Source organism: Trachypithecus francoisi, unplaced genomic scaffold (genome assembly GCF_009764315.1).
Source record: "Trachypithecus francoisi isolate TF-2019V2 unplaced genomic scaffold, Tfra_2.0 Lachesis_group14, whole genome shotgun sequence".
NCBI lineage: Eukaryota > Metazoa > Chordata > Mammalia > Primates > Cercopithecidae > Trachypithecus > Trachypithecus francoisi.
Window position 1 is genome coordinate 50,007,016 of NW_022681459.1, and position 20,987 is coordinate 50,028,002.

The 20,987-nt window shown below is 46.3% G+C and overlaps 1 protein-coding gene across 1 annotated transcript in view; it reads right to left on the reverse strand.

Moving 5' to 3' along the window:
* Positions 1-20,987, reverse strand: part of MORC2 (MORC family CW-type zinc finger 2) — a 42,682-nt gene that overhangs the window by 7,401 nt on the left and 14,294 nt on the right. The window contains 18 exon segments of the mRNA XM_033233265.1: positions 535-666; positions 1,253-1,470; positions 1,473-1,632; positions 1,718-1,792; positions 3,216-3,348; positions 3,669-3,774; positions 4,322-4,450; positions 4,554-4,708; positions 4,804-4,944; positions 6,028-6,113; positions 6,356-6,438; positions 7,141-7,220; positions 7,816-7,941; positions 8,274-8,385; positions 8,495-8,654; positions 12,641-12,749; positions 15,984-16,074; positions 16,611-16,679. Coding sequence (XP_033089156.1) covers positions 535-666; positions 1,253-1,470; positions 1,473-1,632; positions 1,718-1,792; positions 3,216-3,348; positions 3,669-3,774; positions 4,322-4,450; positions 4,554-4,708; positions 4,804-4,944; positions 6,028-6,113; positions 6,356-6,438; positions 7,141-7,220; positions 7,816-7,941; positions 8,274-8,385; positions 8,495-8,654; positions 12,641-12,749; positions 15,984-16,074; positions 16,611-16,679 — 2,165 coding nt within the window.

Sequence of the window (20,987 nt, forward strand, 5' to 3'; positions counted from 1 at the left end):
GAGGGCAGTCTATTAGAGGCATCCCCAGTGCCCCACAAGAGCAGACTTGTGCCTTACTGGCCACCCGGGGTCATCAGCCATCTTCACGACTTCCTGTGCTACAGTTTAAATCACCAAGCCCTGCTGAGAGCCACACTCCAAAATCACTGTCCAAGGTACCTACCCTTCTGCCACCTTTATAAACAAGACAGCAGGCAAGGGACATAATGTATTTCAAGCTTCATTGATGTACGTCTGTGTGACTTCAGGCCTGTGGTTAAGCTAGAAGCCAGTCTCACTCAAGACTCTATCTGGCACCATGTGTAGTCACTTGTGTAACTGAGCGTCCTTGAGAGATCACTAGGCTTCTGGAAAGCTCATGACACAAATATAAACAGAGCTGGTGTAGACTGCTGGTGTGGGGTATAGACTGCTGGTAGGGGGTGTAGACTGCTGGTGGGGGGTGCAGACTGCTGGTGGGGGGGTAGACTGCTGGTGGGGGGTGCACGCCCTAGAGAGGGAGGCTCTTTTGAGAACCTCATCTCAACCACTCACCTCATTCGAGTCCTTCTTTTCCTCCTTCACAACAAATCTGCCCCGCTTGCATCTCTCCTTCCTCCTCTCAGCTTCTTCCTCAACTTCTTCCTCATCAGAAACCGCGACACTCCTCTTCCGACTAGGGGTAGCCTAGAGCAAGAGAAGCGTGAGGATGTGAGGGGCCCTGTTCAGCCTCTAGGGAGCAGGAAGATTTCATCTAGCCTAAAGGAGCTGTTCCAAGAGGAACTGTACTCCCTGTAATCCCTCCCTGACATTACTTGGAATGTACACAGGCAACCCACTGGCCCCTGTGCCATGAGGATCTTTGCTCAAAGCTGTCACAGGAGAAGCTTCTCAATTCCTTTCCCACCTTAGTCTGCCTGGCCAGCCAGCTGTCACCTCCCCAAGAACCACCGACCACTGCTGCAGCCCACTCAGGCTGTCAACAGATGACTGACCTAAGCCCACACTTTGAGAGCCAGTGGAGGTGACTCAAGTTTGTGGCAGACCAAAACTTGGAGGGAGCAGTGAAGAGCTCGCTGTACAGGCAACCAATGTGCTCTCTGGCCCTGAACAAGTCTGTTCAGCTATCAAGGCTTCCCCTCCTCAGGGGCAGCAGCAAAGCTTTAGATTCAGTATCTTCCCAAAGCTCCCCCAGTACAGCTGTGACACTGCACAATTCCATTCCTACACTACTGACACTGGGTTGGGGGATCGAGGAGGACAGGCATCTCACCGGGTAAAGTTTGATGGGTGGCTCTGTCTTCTTCACCACTGGAGTCTTGATGACTTTGGGAGAAGGAACCTCCCGAGAGCTCCTGGAGTTGGGCAGTAAAGATGGTGGCAGTTGCTGCACCAGAGGGGCAGGTCGGGATGTAGTCTTAACAAGAGTGTTGGCAGGCTTTCGGGGTGCCTCAGGTGGCTGGAGCAGCCTGGATGTGCTGGCCTCCTCCGGGCTGCCAAAGCAGGGGGCTTTGGAGTACTGCTGATAACAGGAGCCTTTCGGGGCTGGCTGGCTGGTCTAGGAGTTGGCAAAGAAGGGGGTCTGCTGGGGGCGTTCCTGATCACAGCAGGTAAAGGGGGCGACCGAGGACGCTGAGGTCTACGCACAGGTTCCTAAAAAAAGGCCCACAGAGAGTGAGAACACTGATCCTAGCACGAGACACCTGAGGAAAAGCCCTTCCCAGGCCCTGGACTTCACCTCAGTAGAAGGTCTAGTGGTCACTTCCAAAGGCAATTTCTTCAGGTCTGCTTGGGAGCGGATGGGTGTGGTTTTCTGCAAGGCAAACATCATGATGAAGTTGTTTGCATATTTTAGTATACTTTAGCAAACTTTTTGGATGGTGTCTGGAACCAGGGACAAATAAAATAGAAAACCTGAGCCATAGTCCTACTCTTACAAACCTCCTGTTCTCACTGGGGAGACACAAAATACATAAATACTCAACTATCAGCAAATTACAGGATACTGTGTGATTAATCCAGCAACTGAGAGACTGGCCAGGGAGGCATGCATAAGACATCATGGGTTAGTGAGAGCACATCTGCACAGACACAGAAGCCAAAAAGGGAAATGGTTTTGTACTAAATATGATAAACAGCTGATATCACAGACATATCTAGAAAAAAAAACAAAGAAAAAATAAAAATGTAAGTGAATAAGCAATTCTAAAAGAAATAAAAGTGGACACATGAAAAAAAAGTGGACACATGAAAAATTATGCAATCTTAGAAATATTAAAGAAATTAAGGCCGGGCGCGGTGGCTCAAGCCTGTAATCCCAGCACTTTGGGAGGCCGAGATGGGTGGATCACGAGGTCAGGAGATCGAGACCATCCTGGTCTACACAGTGAAACCCCGTCTCTACTAAAAAAATACAAAAAACTAGCCGGGTGAGATGGCGGGCGCCTGTAGTCCCAGCTACTCGGGAGGCTGAGGCAGGAGAATGGCGGGAACCCGGGAGGCGGAGCTTGCAGTGAGCCGAGATCGCGCCACTGCACTCCAGCCTGGGCGACAGAGCGAGACTCCGTCTCAAAAAAAAAAAAGAAATTAAATTATAAAACATGCATCTTTGCCTATGAAATTTGCAACAACATTTAAAAATAATACTCTCATATACTGCTGATAAATAATAAGAAATTAACACATCTCTGGAGGGTACTTTAGAAATAGTTGCAAAAAGCCACAGAATTTTACAATGGACCTTTTAAGTCCTTTAAATTCACTTCTAGAAAGTCACCAAAACAATTATGTACTAAAAAAAGTATACGTGTATTAATATAAAACATATATATGGCATTATCTCCCTATTTCTATTAAAAAATATATATTCATGTGTATTATGTGTAGGTAGGTATTCATGAGTTCATGACAAGTTGGAAGGATGTATGGTTAATGATGGTTACCTCTAAGGCAGAATTTTTATTTTCTGTAGTTTTATAAATTCTAAATGAATTGGACCACTTTGAAATATATAAGCAATTTTTCTTAAGAATAAGCAAGGTGTTATTCTTAAAATAACACTGTTGGAAAATAGTACACGTGGACCTGGAGGTTGGGGTTGGAAAGCTTTGGCAAACACACACAGGTAAGCAGAGGGTAAAACTGAGCCTGAGGGAACAGGAAAGCTACTGAAGGTTCCTGTCCCAGGCAGAGCCCTGACACAGGCTGGCTCTGCCCACTGACCATGACCCACGTACCTGAAGGGCCTCCAGCTTCTCCTGCTGCTGGCGAATTTTCTCTGTCAGTTGTTTCTGCTTCTCTTCCTGCGTCTTCATGTCCTTTCTGAATGTTCCCAGGGGAACCTTCTGCTTTTGTTCAGAAGCCTCACACCTGTAGAGAAAAGTACTAGGGAGGTCATGGCAAACAGAGCCCCAAGCTGGGCAAGGACCTTTCTTCTCAGTCAGTCTACACTGTCTGTCACAAGAGCAACCACTTCAGAGCTCCCAATGCACAGAATTAATCATATGCACTGCAGGACATACATCAATTCTTATTTCTTGGGCACTTATTAGGTACAGCAAGACAGAGATATAAGGTATGTGCACTGACCTCAAGAAACACAGTGAGTTATTTAATCCCAAGAGTAGAGAGAACGGTGAGGGGCAGGGGAGAAAAGTACCCACAATCTCCTTGTTAGAGAATGTGCTCACCGGTCCTGTTCAGGATCAGGGTTCATGGAGCAAACCCAGGTGTCAGGGTAATCTTTTTCCACAGAACTCAGCTGGAAGGGGAGGGTTCTCCATTTCAGACACAAATCTGCAGAGAACAAAAAAACCCCACACATCAGCCACCCCCACCAACTCCATCTGTAATCCGGGCTTCTCACAGGCCCACCATAATGATGCCCCAGACTTTGCAGGCAAAGATCTTCACTCGGGCTCCAACTCTGCCTATCCTTAAAGAATGCTAATTCTTCTCAAGGACACTGATTCCAGGAAGGATAGAAACTTAATATGGTGGACTCTTTAACACCCCCAGCCCCTCTCCCTCCTTTATCAGAATCCTGGCCCAGTCATCCACGCACACCAGAAGCCATGTGGTACCAAACCAAGTAAGCCTGGCCTGGCTGCAGCTGGAGAGGTCTGGGAGGACAGATGACCTTCTTTCTCACACAAGAGGGACAGGTGAAACTCAGCAAAGCCTCAAGACTGAGCTCACAGGGCCAGCACCAAACAGACTTGGATCCCTAGTGGGACTGTAAGTCCATGAATGTCAGTCAAGTCAGGAGGCTGGCAGGAAGATGAAGAAAAGAGGCTTGTGGGCTGATGGAAATGAGTCAGGGGGATCCAACCACACAACTCACCGCACTGGATGGTGGTGGGGATTTCCATAGCTCTCCGGCGTTTGTAACGCAGCTCGCTGGATGGGGGCTGGTTCCAGTTGGCAGAGAGGTAGCCAAACTCATCCCAGAACTTGATGATTCCCCGCTGGGCTGGAAAGCAAACACCCACACATCATGTTAGGAGCCAGCCTCTCTCTCTCCCTACATTCAGGTGAAAAGAAAAGGCAGAGGCCCAGCAGCCCAGTCCCATTACCAATGGCAATGTCCTTCCAATACTGCGCCAGGTGTTCCCCCATTGCTCGGAGCAGGTGCCGGTACTCCTTGGCATCAGCAAAGTCCTGTTTGTTGTGTGTAGGCTCCAGGACTAGGTAGGGCACGTCAACAACACCAACAACCCCGCCGCATGCCCTACAGGGAGAAAGAGAACAAGCTCTGTCACCCCACTGGCAACACCCTCCTGCCAACTATCCTGGGCTAGACAGCTCTCCGTGGGTAGTACTCACATGCCCCCTTCCAGCTGTGGGCCCACTTTCTCATACATTTTGATCAGCCGGCTACAGTTGTAGATGAACATGCCATCCAGGTCCCGGTGTTCAATGTTGACCCCAAAAACAAAATTCAGTTCCTTAGGTTCTTTAAGTGCTCTAAGAAGACAAAAAAATTCAAGCAGATCTACACATCAGCACACAAGCATCATAGTGTTTAAGATGTGTTAAGCTTAAGCTTAAACTTGAGACATGTTAAGCCAAAAGTTTTGTATCTCCATTCAATGTGTAACCTGTTAGACTTGATACAGACATGCGCTGGGCACCAACTCGAAGCATCCCTAATTAAACCATGAGTGTGGCTTTTGGCAACAGGGACGGGTGTAAATATGAATGGGTTATTATGAAGCTGCTGCAAATCTGTGCAAAGACAATTATATGGTGGAATAAACAAGAAGTTATCGTCATACCTTCCCCCAAATTCCACTAGTGTCACAGTAAATTATTATTATTTTAAAAGGTAAAAATTCACAAGAACAATAAGCATGTGCAAGAAGACACCACCATGTGATTACTGTCAACAAACTCTTAGAGCTGAAAAGCAGATGGATGAGGAGTGGACTTGGAGAGAAGAACCTAAAACCCATGCCTGTGCCAAGGAGGCCAATAAGAGGCAAAACTGTAAATCAAGCCACAGAGTCCAAAGTAGATCCAGACATGGAGGTGGGACAAGCAGATAACTTAATGATCCAGGACAAAGGCTGGTTCTAAATGTAAAAGTATACAACACTCAATCTCCAACATTATTCTACATATGTAACCGCTGAGGAGAAAATGAATATGACAAAATACATACGTAACATAAAAACTAGGGTAGTATCACCAGGTGGTAGAAGTATAAGGGAGTTTTAAAATGTTAATCCTTAAACATTTTATATTTTTCAAGTTTTATACAATGAGCATTTTATATATCCTTTAAATGAAAAGAAATCAAAAGGGAAAAAAAAGTAAGACAGTGCCAAAGGATGGTTTGGTGCTCGATCCGAGGCTGTCAGCCCTGCCCTGTCTTTATGACTCAAGAAAGGGCTGAGAGCTCAGATTAAGACCTCCCTCCTGCAGGGGGCATTTAACAAGCATTTGGCATTAAAACAAAGCAGTCTTGGTGACAGAATAGCAACCTGTCAATAATCAGTCCAAAAGCTACGTCAGTTTAAAAGATCCAAGACCAGGCCTGGCACTCACCGCTGCTTGGCCTCCTTGATCCTCTTCTTGACATCAGCTTCTCTGCGCAGAGTGATGGCTGTGTTCTGGACCTGTCGCAACATCACCTGCACACACATTGGCATCAGGTAAGAGGAGGAGGCACCCTGGGCCACAGCAGGGAATATTGAAACATGACATCTAAAACTTCTCAATTTATCTCAAAGATGTGGAAATGTACTTCTTTCTACAGAAAATGGCCCTCACTGGGGACAAACTCAAAAGCTGTGTTTTACTTGACCAGGCTCATGGGACATGGGCTCCTAATGCCAGAAACGCTGGAGAACAGCCACCTGGGCCAGGACCTTACCCTGGAGTCCCGCGTGAGGTCTCCCCCTAAGCGTACTTCTAGTGTCCGAGCTTTGCTCTCCGCCTCCCGCGCCTTCTCTTCAGCTGAAACCCAGAAGAGAATATGGAAAGGAATGCAAAGGTTCAAAAACTCTTGGTCATCCCTCCTGGATCCATAGTACTGGACAAGAAGTGTGTATACCACCAAGGAAAAGAAGAGTCGGGGGAGCTATGGCTGATAAGCAATATGAGGGCAGCCTCTGTGCCTCGACTGCAGTCAGTTGCAGAAGGAAAATCTAGCATTCAGACCTATCATGGAGGCCCCAAGGAAACTTTAAAAATGAACCAGAACAGGTTTTTTAAAAAAACACCTAAGGTAACCAGTTAAATGCTCAGGAAGAGCTGGAAGCTAAAGAAGTCTTCAGCCAATCATTCGCCAACAAGCAGTCAAGAAACCCTGAGAAGCCCTGAACAGCGAGATAGCCCTTGAGATGTTTGCCCTGAAGTCAGGAAAAGCAATTTCACAAGTATTTGGGTCAGAGGACTGAGTGGGATAAGCCAAAGAGTTGACACTTTTAGGCCCTATAAATGGCTGAAGAAGAGAAAGTGGAGTCTAGAAAGAAGAAATGCTGAGGGAGTTGGCCTGTAGGGAAAGGGGCTGAAAAGGAACTGAACTATGCTTCAGGAGACCAGCCTTGTCCCTGAGCTGTGGACTCAGCCTTTTCCTGGAACCCCACTTTGCCGACAAGCAGCATACCCCAGATGCACCCCTCCCCCACCCCACTCCTGCACCCAGAGTGGCATTACCAATCCTTGCTACGTGCTCTGCTTTCTTCACCTCCTGCTCTGCACGGGTCTTGAAACGGCTTGACGTGTACTTGTACATCCTGATCAGTAGAAAAAGCAAGCTAAGAGCCCACGCAACAGTGGGACAGGTGGCACACCCAAGCACAGGAAGCACCCTGTCTTCCTGCCTCCTCCTAAGCTGTGCTGTCCTGGCCCCTCGCGATAAGACAAATCCAAGCTCAATTCAGCAAAAAGATGCAATTTCTTATTTCACTTGCCCTTAGCCTCCGGCTGTCTTTGATAAGCAACCTCACCATTCACCAGGGGTGTCATTCATCCCACAGCAGAAACAAACCTCAGGAATAAGCCAAGACCAATGCTTTCCTATATAATGCCTAAAGGCCCCTTGGCCCTGAAGCCGAGAGACTCAGACAGCTCACTGTGCCAGGCAGGGCACCCTCCCTGTCACAGAGGCACACACACTCAATGAGCTTAGTAAGCCACCTCCACAGCTAACCTTTCCCTCCCCTAGGACCCAGAACTGACCCCATGACCAATCACAGGCAACTTAAAGCCCCAAACATAGCCAGCACTGCCAGAGTCTCTCATACAGCATCCCTCCAACAATGCCCCAGAGGAACGCGGCCACATCCTCAACCCATGGGAGACAGCAGGCCAGGGTGCACTGGCCCCTACCTGGGCTTGTACAGGCAGCAGGAGAGCCTCTTGGTCTGCACCTTGTGCCCATGGATGAAGATCCTCATCCGGGGATCAATATAGAGCACAGCGGCATAGGCACGGAATGAGCGCCGCTCTGGCTTCCTGGAGAGGGCAAGAACAAAGAAGTGCTGTCACCTGCTCCACAACAGGCCTGACCAAGGGCACAACATCCTCTCTGCAGGCTCTCCACCTTTCCATGTTAGGTATTGACTTCTCTTGTTGCCCTGAACCGGTGCTCCCTTAGTGTGAGCACCACATCCCACCCCTCTCACGTCCTCAGCACAGGTACCCCACAGGCAACTGACCTGGCCCTACATACGACTGTACCACAGAACACTGGGCAATGAATGTGTTCTCCCCTCTTTCCCTGAAGCTACCTCCTGAGAGCACAAACGCCAGTTCCAGGGCCTCCTTCCCTTCCCAGCCGCACTCACGTGCCCTCTGGGGATGTCTCTGCCATCTGGATATCTCTTGGATTTGAGATTATGTCTAGTTCTGGCTCTCCATTATCCATGAGTTTGAGATTGAAGATGATCACCAATGTTCCTGAGAAACAGAAATCCTTTGTCCTGCCAGATCCCCCAGCCCACCCCTGCACCACTTGTGATTCTGGACCTCCCAGATTCTAGGGGCTACAGGCTTAAAGCCTACTTACCACTGTCCCCAGGAATCTTCATAAATTGGGTCATCACTTCCTCCTCAGTGCGGAAGGGAGAGTACTTGTAAATAAGTTCTGTCTCAATGGCAAATTTCTCTACATTGTCTGTGACAGGCTCCCGGGTCCGAGCATTCCAGGTGGGCAGTGGTACTATCACCTGTGGAGTAAACATGAGCAGGCACTTTAAAGGAAGCCCCAGAACAGCCTTCCTCCGAAATGTGCATCTCTCTTGTGTCTCCCCATAGTAGCTCCACATTGCCCTGTAGGTGAGGCCCAAGCTCCACAGCCTGGCACCAGAGGCTCTGTGAGCTTCAGGGCCTCTGCCTCTTCCCAAGACTCAGCCACACAAGACTACTTCCTTCACGATATGTTGGTTTATGTGCTTAGGGTCTCTGCATGAGAAGTTCCCTGCTTGGGATGTCTCTGGTCATTTTCTTAATTTGGTAAAAATTCTACTCTTACCACTAGGGAAAATATATTTGCAATTATCTAGTGAATCAGTAAATACACATAACCTAAAACTCAGCAGTTCCACTCCTAAGTACATAACTTAGGAGAAACTTTTGTACATATGTACCAGTAAACATGTACAAAAATAACCCAGGCCGGGTGCAGTGGCTCATGCCTGTAATCCCAGCACTTTGGGAGGCCGAGGTGGGTGGACTGCCTGAGCTTAGGAGTTCGAGACCAGTCGGGACAACACGGTGAATCCCCGTCTCTACTAAAATACAAAACATTAGCCAGGTGTGGTAGCGTGCGCCTGTAACCCCAGCTACTCGGGAGGCTGAGACAGGAGAATTGCTTGAACCTGGGAGGTGGAGGTTGCAGTGAGCTGAGATCACACCACTGCACTCCAGCCTGGGCAACAGAGCAAGACTCCATCTCAAAAACAGATAAATAAGTAAATAAAAATAACCCAAATATCCATTCCAGAGTGGCCAAATTAAACAGTACAATGGAATACTATGTAGTGATACAAATGAACTGCTTTTAGCATCAACGTGGATGAACATCATAAACACAGTGTTACATGAAATAGGACACAAAAAATACCTACAGTAAGAGTCCATTTCTAAAAAATTCACAAATAGGCAAAACTAAACTATTATTTAAGAATGCATACAAGGGTGATAAACTATGGTGAAAAAGAAGGAAATCATTATCACAAAAGTTACCTGAAGGCAGTTCCTTCAGGGGCACAACAAGAAATATGACTGATGAGGGCACACAGAACACTTCTAACATCAGTCTGTGACGGTGGCAACACAGGTGTTGGCTTTAAAATTGTCCTCTGAACTGCACAAATATTTCAATACTCTCTTCCATTTATATGGAATTTAATTTTAATAATGTCTAAGTGATGTTTTAAAAAATCCTACTCTTTCTTCAAAAACCCAACCTCATATGCCACTTCCCCAGAGGCTCTTTCCTCCGAGGTTATGAGGCCGCAGCCCTTGCAGAGTTCTGCAGAGCAAGCCAGGCTAGGCACCTCAGGGGTTCAAACCCTTAGGAAAAAGGGACTCTGTAATAAGTGCTGGGGTGATAAACCATTAAGAGTCTGAGACATTTTGTGGTTTTTTTTTTTTTTTGAGACGGAGTCTTGCTCTTGTTGCCCAGGCTGGAGTGCAATGGCATGATCTCGGCTCACTACAACCTTCGCCTCCCAGGTTCAAGTGATTCTCCTGCCTCAGCCTCCCAAGTAGCTGGGACTAGGCGTACACTGCCATGCCCAGCTAATTTTTGTATTTTTAGTAGAGACAGGGTTTCACCATATTGGTCAGGCTGGTCTTGACTGTGTGATCTGCCCGCCTTGGCCTCCCAAAGTGCTGGGATTATAGGCGTGAGCCACCACGCCCAGCCCATTTTGCTGGTTTCTAAGAAGCTTTTTGCTGCAATATTCAACCCAAGGGCTGGTCTGGACACATTCCTCCTCAGCTGAAAATGATCTTATTTTGAAATCTTGGCTGAGTGTGCACTAGAGTACAATCCAAAATAGCGACCTTCTAGCACCAAGTAAGGAAAAAAATCTCAACCTAGCCTCTCCACCAGGGGAACTGAGTTCCATTTATGTTCTATAAACCTGTCCCTCACTCTACGCCTCCCATTCTTCACAGCAGTCCCAGGTGACAATGGCATCACTTTAAACATTGGCGTTCACGCCCATGGGCACCCCATCCCTCCCCTCAGGAACACTTCTCCTTTAGTTTCAATGGTACCACTTGCCCAGTTTTCTTCCTACCTTTCTGGCTACCCCTTTGTCCCTTTGGCCCCCTTCTCCTCTCCCCGACCTTTAGATATTGGCATGCTCTGGGTCCCAGGTCCTCTTCTCACTCTATTCTCTCCATTAGGTGACCTCATTTGCTGCCAAGAATCCTGAAGCCCCCAGACTTCACCCAAACGCCAGACCCAGACTTCACTTTGCATGTCCAGAAGAAACTTACACTCTTCCCCTCCATACTTCCCCTCTTCAGTCTTCCCAACTCCAGAGACCCCATGCCCCAACTGCCACAGCAGAACCTATGAGTCATCCATGACTCCTACCCTTCGCTTTCACCTTCTACTAATCAATCACTCACCAAATCTGTGGGTCCCACATCCTAAGGAGATGGAAACTCCATGTATTTCTCTCACCTCCCTTGGGCGAGTACCACCAAGCTACACAGAGCCTGGGCCTCTCAACTGGAACACTTCAACACTCACCCTAACCTTTCCAACCCAATCACCACACAATCACCACATGGACCTTCTTAAAAAAATCTGATACTGGCATATCCTTGTTTAATAAAGCCCCACACATTCATCAAGGCCCTGAGGTCAAGCCTAACCTGGCCCTCTTTGATCTCCAAAGGCCACCACCTTTCTCCAGGTGGCCCTGCAGCCAAGTCCCCTCCCACAGCCCTCAGGGCCTTAAGCAGCCTGCTTCTACTGACTTCTATACCCTCCTGTCACCATCCTCAGTCCTGTATCAGGAAACATTCCTAAAAACCCCAACCCAGGCTGTATTTTCCTGTCCTACTTCTCCTAGAAGCCTGCTCTTTCCAGCTGCCATGCTTCTCTCAAGTATGCAGAATGAACTCACATACCACACCAAAAATGCAAACAAACCCACTGGCTTGCTATGTAATGATGGAAGGCCTCCCATTCCCTACCTGAACAAGTTTGCTATGATTAAGGCTCAGATCTAAACAGAACCAGAACAAGTTTCATCACAGCTAATTAACACAGATGAATTAAATTGTAAGTTTGAATTCAACTACCTGCTTCTGTGGAAGTTGTGGATTTCTTCTACAGAACCTCTTAGCCACCTTCTTTCAAGCCCTGGCCTCCATGTCTTAAAGAAGAAAGGAGATAAGAGTCCAGTCTGAGGCTGGCTAGACCACAGAGCTGCCCTGATCCCTGACAATGATGGGGCACAGACCTCACCAGAAACAGCTCTGCAGATATCTGAGCCACAAGGACAATTGGCCAAATGTGTGTTTAGCTTACACAGTCAATTACCAAAATGATTTAAACTCAGAATATTCTGGATTCATTAGTCCTTCCTTCCAGCATAGCAGTAATCACTGGGGCTGTGTAGCAGCTATTCCCAAGGTGAGACCCAGAGCATCAGCTCTATTTTCCTGTTTTCCATACACTCACCTGCTTTACTACCTGCCCAGGCTCTCTCTAGGTATCTGAGTCACAGTTTCTGACATAGAGTAACACATTTTCTCAAAAGGAAAATGAGCTCATAGCACATTCCACAAAATCACCATCAAATAGGAAAGACACACGATCAGGGAAGCCCAAAATACTTCCCCTGATAAAATAATGCTCCACGGTAACACTCCCCCCAAGATGGAATTCAAGTGGCGGATCTAGAGGAGCTGCAAATCCAACTCTTAATTCCTGCCACTTGACAGTCTCATTATCAGAAACAGTTGTTCTCTGAAGTGCTCTGAGATTTTGCTTCCTCTCACATTAAAGTTATCTACCTTAACCCCTCAACCAATTCATCCAGCCAGCTAACTGAGTAACAGTTGGGGGAATGTGCTCCAATCCTGCAACCCCAAAGAGTCTAGCATTGTAAACAACCTATGAAAACTGCCTGCGGATACTCAGGAAATGGGGACTGGTGATTCAGACCATGAGGATGGGACCTACTTCATCAATGCCTTCTTCCTCGTGAAAGGTGCGAGACAGGAAGAGGCAGGTCATGGTGTCTTCCTTCTTGGTGAACAGGATAAAATCCTTCCCAATGCGCATTGAGCCCCTGAAAAGGAAGCAGAAATACGTTATTCTCTCCTAAAGGCCCCCAGGTCCCAGGACTGTGCATTGAGTTCCACAGCCCTTATTCCCTCTCCATCCCCCAACACTCCTTGCTCTGCTTTTCCACAGGCCTGTAACTCCTTAGTCTTTACTTACAACCTTCTCAACCACACCATACAGGGTTCTCTCACCACCCTTCTAGGGCAGGCTCATGGCAGACCACCAGCCCCAGGTTAGTCTCACTCCCTGCCACAACGCTCAAGAGTAACCCTGCTGTCTTTGAGCTCTGGGTTCATCCCAGCCACAAGAGGTGCTGTGCCCTCTGACTGTACCACCATCAGACTTTAGTACCTGGTACCCTCAACACGTCATCTTCCATGCTGACCACACCCAGTTCCCACCATGTCCTTCCTGAGCTGACACAAACTCCCCTCCATTCACGAAACAGCAGCAGCACTGTCAAGTGAAAAGCCCAGTGCCTATACTCACAAGCCTGAAAAAACACCAGTATGAACCCAAGGCGCAGCTAATAAAATATAATTCTTGACCGCAGGATTCAAGGATGCCTCTAATTAGCTCATGTCTAATAACTAGAGCCATCTCCTATCTCAGAATTGTTTTGCCACCTCAAGCTCATTATGACACAGGCAGCTCCCTGCTTTTGGATGCAACTGGTTTCTGGGAACTGTGCCTTGAGGCTGATTTCCAAAAGGCAAAAGTCTAAATGGAATCAACTGCTTCCTTCCTCTGTTTGGCCACATTAAGCCAGCTAAGGAGCAGGCAGAGACAGGCCTTTCCAGGCAATGCAGGGCAGGGCAGAAGTGTGAAGCACCAGCAGGGGGACTGCCCTCTGAACAATGGGGCTGTTCAGCTCCTTTCTTCCAGCAGCTTCTGGGGCTTTATGGCTATTATCTCATTAGTCTTCATAATACCCCAGGGAGATGATGGAGGTGGAAAGCCTCATTACTCTCTTCTGTGTACCAATACAAACCAGACTGGCATGCCAAGCACACAAATGAATGTCATGCCCCATTTCCCCACTCAGGAAAACTCCCAGGACACTATTCAAAGATACCCTGGGGGCTGCCAAGTCCTAGTTCTCCTCCTCCAGTACCCAAAGTGCTGGCAATGCTCCTTGCCCTGACAATTTCACACACCACCTCCTCCTCCTTCCCTAAAGCATATGGGAAGCAAGTAAGGCACGTTATCTTGCCTTCTGTCAAAGCGTGCCCTTGCCCTAATTTGGCAAAAACTCTCACTTTGTGCCTCTATCTTCCTTCTGTCTTTGATTCTGACCTTAGCCTCTGAATAGCAAAAGGCCCAAACATCACTTTTCTACTAGCTTCCTTGCTTCTCAGCCCTATTCTTCCCACAAATCACCTTCTCCTGAAACTTAACTCAACTTCTGAATTGGTTTCAAGATGATTTGATTGTCTACTCTGAACACTAGATGGCTCCATCTCAGTGGGACCTTCACAAAAGTCTTCCACTGAAATATGCTAATAATAACAGTCTCAACTTCTATACACTTTCCTTCCCAGTCTGCTAACCACTTTCAGAGTCACATTTCATTTGCTTCTGAACCTCACTCTGAAAGGACAATGTCAGAGATTAGAACCCCATTTTCTAGATAAAGAAACAGACATTCAGGAAGGTGAAATGGCTTGCCTGAGGCCATTAAGAAACAGACATTCAGAGAGGTGAAATGGCTTGCCTGAGGCCACAGAACTGACAGAACCAGGTAGGAGGAGGCTGACCTACAATCTAGATGAAAAGTCAGGGCCTCTCCTGATTCTAAGAGACCTCAGTTTTGGGGGATTTAGATCACCTACATCAGAATCATATGATTACAAGTGATTCATTTCATCTGTGAAAAACAGATTCCTAGCCCCTACCCAGATCCACTGAATCAGGCCAGCAATCTGTCATGGAAACATCAGAGGAGGAGAAATAAAGGCAGAAACCAGGCTCTCACAGCATTGATAGCATGTAATCCTTAACCTACTTGGTATGCATTATCATCTCAATTTACAAAGGAGGAAGCTGAGGCTTAGAGACATAGTAGCTGAAGTGAGATTTGAACCTTAGTTTGTCATTTAAGTGAAATGCACAGCAGCTCCATTTTGCAGTCAGAAAGACCTGGTTTCTACCCTAGCGCTCTACACATAGGCCTTTTTATGGCTTTGGGAAAGTAAATTCACCCCTATAAACCTCAATTTCTTCATCTGAAAATGAGAATAATAGTACCTACAACCTCATAGGGCTATCATGAGGATTAAATAGGATCATTCGTGTGCCTAGCACACAATTACAGTGCCTGGCACATGATAAGGATCTGTTATTACCATTTGGTTCCTGCCCTGAAAGACAAATCACAAAGTCCAGGTACCAGGTCCTGCTTTCTTCGGATGTACTCTTTCTTCTCCATACACCCAAAGCACACTGCACATAAGGCCCAACTGATGCTGCTGACTGATCAAACCACCACCCTCCCTCAAACACAACACGTTTCCACAGCAAAACTGGAAACGTGACTCACAATTCCATTTGCACCAACTCCAATTCCACTAAATCTTATTCCATCCAAAGGTATGTACAGCTGGAAATGAGTATTTCAGAAATAGAAACCTTTCTCTTGGGGCTTCACTCAAAACCAGAACAACACATTCCAAAACACTAACCAAGTGGGAACCAAGGCTAAGAAAAAGTCCCATGGGATTTGAGGACATTAGGTAGGACCCTGCTATACGGGCCTTGCAGTACATTTAGCATCCTCTGGGACAGAGGGCTCACATCTCTCTTCCTTACCCTGGATCCCCAGTGCCTGGCACAAAGCATGACATGCAGCAGATGCTCAGGGAACACAGCTGCACAGTAAGGCGACCCCCTCATCATCTCAGATACATCCCAACACCAGAAGAGAATCACTCACATCCTTGACTACATGGTGAAAATAGGAATTTTCAACAGGAGAGGTGCGGTTCTAGAGCACAGTGCCAAGAGAAACGTACAGCCTCTCCTGCCCTGTTTTTGCATGTTCATACTTTTCAATCTGTGGAGCAAACTCAGCTGGGAACAGCTGGTAAGCTACTTCAAAAACCACACTTTCTGACTTTCTTCCAGTTCCAGAATTACAGTCAAAAGACGGACAAGGAGAAGGAAAGTTTTCATCTAAGAGAAGCAGGACAGCACTGCTGGATTTTGTTTGAGCCCTGTGACAAGCTTCTAATATACCTACGATTTTAACCCATTCCCGTACTGCCCAATCTGAGTGGACTCAGGTGTTCGCTTGGCCGACTTTCCAAACTGGATCACACTGGCAGCATCACCTGAAAGGGTAGACACAAGAGAAAGTGAAAAGTTTGCATTTCTTTCCCAGGGTCCTCAAAGTCAAAGGTCTGAGCCTTGTTAAATCCAAGCAGGGGTGTGTGTCTACTGAAAACCTCTCTCCAAGGAAATTCACTACCATGAAGCAAATGCAGGCACAGCTTTGCCTGGCCTGTCGGTACCTCCATCACTGTGACCTATGTTCTATTCCCAGAATGTGGTAAGACAGCTAGGGGAGGCCTCTGTAGTTCCAACTCGAGAATGTTGTGCAAGCTGATAAATACAATGCCAAGAGACAGGTAATCTGATTGACTTAAGATTGCCTTTCAGATCCTATCTTCCATGTTAAGACAAGACCTGGCAAATACATTAGTAGAATTAAGCTTGAGATATTGCAACAGACTTCTTACTCCACAGGTGGATCTTCTAGACATAACATTGGAGGCAACAGAAAAACAAGTTCACATAAGTATTTTGTAAAAATGGTTATATCGCCACCCCTCCGCCCCACACACAAAACAATAATCTCATCACTTACTTGGATCCATTCCTGCTCCATCATCCAAAAAGCAAAGCATAAATCCTCCTCGAAGGTCCTCTCGTCTTTCTGTAAAAGAAGCAGCTGCCATTACTGGGCCATTACCCATGAGAGGGTAGCAACATGCCTATGATCAGAAGGCATGTTGAAGATCAATGTGAAGCTTGGTCCAAAAAGGTCAGGTCAAGCTTGGTCCAAAAAGGTCAGGTCAAGGCTAAGCTTCTACACTAGTGTGAATTAAACTCCAGGGTCCTTGAGGTTGCAAATTCCCATCCAAGGTTCTCCAATGCTTTCTAGTTCATGACAAAGCTTGGGAGAATCTACGAAGGCAGGAATATCTGGTCCAGCATCTAATCACAACTGCCACCACTGAATATGCACATACCTCACACATATCTCAATCATCCTATCCTTCTGCTGGCTCCACCTGGATTACTATCACTTCTGCCCTATGCCATAGACCCCAAGCACTAAAGTACTCCAACTACTATACCCCGTACCTTATCAATACTGCTCAAACTCAACAGGATGCCTCCTTTGTGAATTAAGTCTGGGGTAGCCTTCAAAGTGATGAAACCAGACATGGTATGGGCACAGCAGTGGAAGCTGCTATCTAAAAGATGAAATACTGTGTCTATACATGACTATCCCCGGGTTGACTGGCATTCTGGGCTATCTGCATTTACTGTCATATCCCCTGCTACCTATGGTCCTTGAAAGGGCTCCCGACCCAATAGTGAGAAGGCACATGGTGCAGTGGGAGGTGCCTGGTTCCTAGCTGGACCTGCCTGATGGGAAGAAGGAATGGTCCTTTGACAGTAAGATGCACAGCAGCTGTGGCGGGGTTTCCTGGCCAACAGAAAAGGAACACAATAAACTATGATTGCCATTCCAGGGAAAAGAACCTCTTCTCTGAGCAGTTGCCTTCTGCAGCAGCAAGTGGTAACTGAAAGTGGTCTGGGTCCAAGCATGTCATGGTCAATGCAGAAGCGATTCCCAAATATGGAAACAGGCTATACTAGTTTCCAAGGTGCCTTTTGTCCCAATGGTGAGGACTAGGTGAGCAAAAGAGAAACCAGCCTTGGAATCAAGGAAGTTGGCAGACATGAAGAAGAGAAGGATGTGACGCAGAGGTATAGGCAGGAGACCCACACAAGCCAAGCAAGTCAACTTCCCATATAGATGCTGTTCAGTCTACTGACCGGCACAGGGACAAAGGTAGCATTTCTAAGAGGAAAGAGGTCTGTGTAACGTACTACAGGGGTAAGCCCAAGGCTACTCTGGAGCCTGGTCCCTGATGATTTTTTAATCTCCCCCAAGCTTCAGTTCACCAATGTTGTACAACTATCTAAGCTGAGAAATGTTTTAAATGCTCTTTGTCCTTTCTTCAGGCTAAAAATTCAAGTGAGTAGGGACTGCCCCCTGTTAAATAGACTATTAACTATTAACGTAAATTAAAATGCTAAAATGCTATTTTTTTTTTTTTTTTTTTGAGACGGAGTCTTACTCTGTCACCCAGGCTGGAGCGCAATGGCATGATCTCAACTCACTGCAACATCTGCCTCCCAGGTTCAAGCGATTCTCCTGCCTCAGCCTCCAGAGTAGCTTTAGCAAGGCTATAAACCACAGAGATTTTCAAGTACCACTCAGTGTTCAGGAAGCTGAACATTAATCACAAGTGCTTCTTGAAAGTACAAGGGTGAGGATCTTCCTGGAAGTACTATTGGTTAGATAAAATTTATCCTGGTGGCAGTGCCTCTAATCAGAGTCTGGAGAATCCAAATGAGATGTGGCAATCAAGAACAAGTACACTATAAGTCCAAAAAGCTTCAAAATTTCCATCTGGAGGACGCCAAGTGTCATATGGAGACTCAAACTGGGTCAGATACAGAGAATGGTAAAAGCAGCATTCTAAATCTAGCCAAGAGCCATTTGCTGTACACTACAGTCATAAAATGTGCATGAAGACTCTGCTTTGGGATCTAGAAACTGATTCACGCCAAGCACCTCTGAAAAGTTCCAAGGACTACTGGCATTCTTTGAACACTGCCTAAGAAGTTACTTTCTAGGCCCTTGTGTTAGGACAGAACTCTCAGGCTGCTTTAGCACACAATCATCACTTAACAGTGGGGCTGGCATCCTTTTCTGGCTCAAGGACTTCATTTCAAAGCTTTTTCGTGTAGTTTAAAGGGTAAGAGATGATACTGGGGGGATCCTCCTGGCTACATAGTAACTGACAGCCTATAAATGGCTAGTAGTGTCTAGGTCCACGGTCACATGCAATACTGCCTCAGGAACAAGAAAGACTAAGACAGCACTGACTTCTTCAACTGTAAACAGACAGTGTGGTCTCTTCACCTTGTTCTAATGCTTACGCCAATCACTTGTTTATTTAATGACTACTTAGTGATCAGCTCTTCTGTGCCTGGTTATGATTAGGACAAGGGCAGTGAATAATACAGATGGGATCACTGTCTTCACAGAGCTTACAGTCTAATGGATTCTACTGCCTGCAGCAGATAAGCTAGGAAGTAAAGGAGAGGAGGGTTTAAGCTGAAGGAAGCTGAGAAAAGTATTGGCTAGAGCAAAATGTAGTATGGCTAAGAATTATCCAAAGAGCTTGTGAAAATACAGATTCTGGGCTCCCCCTGGATAGTCTAGGTAGGTCTGAGGTGGGGCATTTGCATTTCTAACAAGTTCCAAGATGATAAGGACCACCCTTTGAGAAGCACTAAACTAGAGCAAGCAAGAACTTGAAGGCTTCCTTGCTCAAAACTATCTCCTCATATATTCCACTATAGAGAGAGATTCCTATCACCTGATATTTAATCAGTCAACTAAGTGATATCTGAAGCCTCCAAAGATAAAGGAGGGGGAATTCTGGATGAAGAAGAGTCTAAGCAGCTGGGGGTTGTATGTTCCCTGCCTCCCATCACACATCGTGAAAGCAAGACAGAGAAGGCAAAGCCGAATTGCCTGCTTTGCAGTTGTGCTTCATATCCTGGGAACAGCTCTGTAAGACTGTTAGAGCCAATCTGAAAGTCTGTACATCTCCCAACATGGCCACGTCTGGCTTCTCCAAGCCAGACATTCCTCATCTAACTCCCCCTGGGAAGAATAAAGAAAGAAAGCAGGAAAAGACAAGAGATGTCAAATGGAGCTATACATCCAAAAGTCAAAGGTGATAAAATAATGGTGTCCCTAGGAGAGGCTGTAATAAAATGACATCCAAGTTCTTCATCATACTCTGCAATCTGTTTGAGCAGTATTAATTGGAGTTTCATTTGCTCCAATTTTCCATGTGTTAATCATTGCCCTGGCATCACAAAAAGGATCTTTCTTCCAAGGAGGTGGCACTACCTACCCCAGAAGGTCAAGAAAGTCAACAAAAACAGTCTGCTTATGACAGGCATATTATGGTCTATAATAATAATAATCCAACTAATAATAATATGCTTTGGGTAAATGAACACGTCTACACTTTGAGAGGCTGGCTCCTTTTTTGCCCTTTTTAGGTTTAAAAACAGTCTTTAAAATGTGACTTTGTGGTAACTTCAAACTACATCTGATGTTTGGGAAGATTTCCAAGTCCGGTTATCAATTTAGTTTCAGAAGTGGAGATAAGAAAATACTTTCCCCCGTGAACTAACAACAAGAAGTTTATAGTATTAAGATTATTACTGGCCACGCGCATTGGCTCAGCCTGTAAGTCCAGCACTTTGGGGGAGCCGAGGCGGTTGGATTACTTGAGCTCAGGAGTTTGAGACCAGCCGGGGCAACATGGTGAAAAAATATATATATAAAAATTAACCAGGCATGGTGGTGTGCGCCTGTAGTTCCAGCTGCTCGGGAGGCTGAGGTAGGAGGATCACTTGAGCCCGAGAGGCAGAAGTTGCAGTGAGCCTAGACAGCACACTGCATTCCAGCCTGGGTAAAAAAAAAAAAAAAAAAAGAGTCCACTGATTTATTTCTCCTGTTGAATATGTTAATAAGGCCCTGTCGTAGAAAAGTGTAGGGTTAAAGATCCCTCAGCCAAGAATCCCAATCTCCTGGTACTTGAAGTAAATCAAGTCTTTTTCCAAAATGCTATGGTGCTTAGTGCTTCTATCACACCATTTAATCCTTAACTGTCTTGACTGTTCCCTCAAGATCTAGTTATTGTTCTCCAATTATCTGTAGTGCACTAATTGTCTCTCCAATTAAAGACTAAGTTCTTAAAGCAAAGATCCCCATCTCATCCTCTCTGGACTCTTCCCAAAGCATAACAGGAGTTGTACTGAGCACACTCCTATAAATAAAGACACTGGGTCCTTTTTCATTTAAATTGAGATCCAACTTCATTCCGAGTGTCAGGAACTAAATTTCCTTACTGAAATT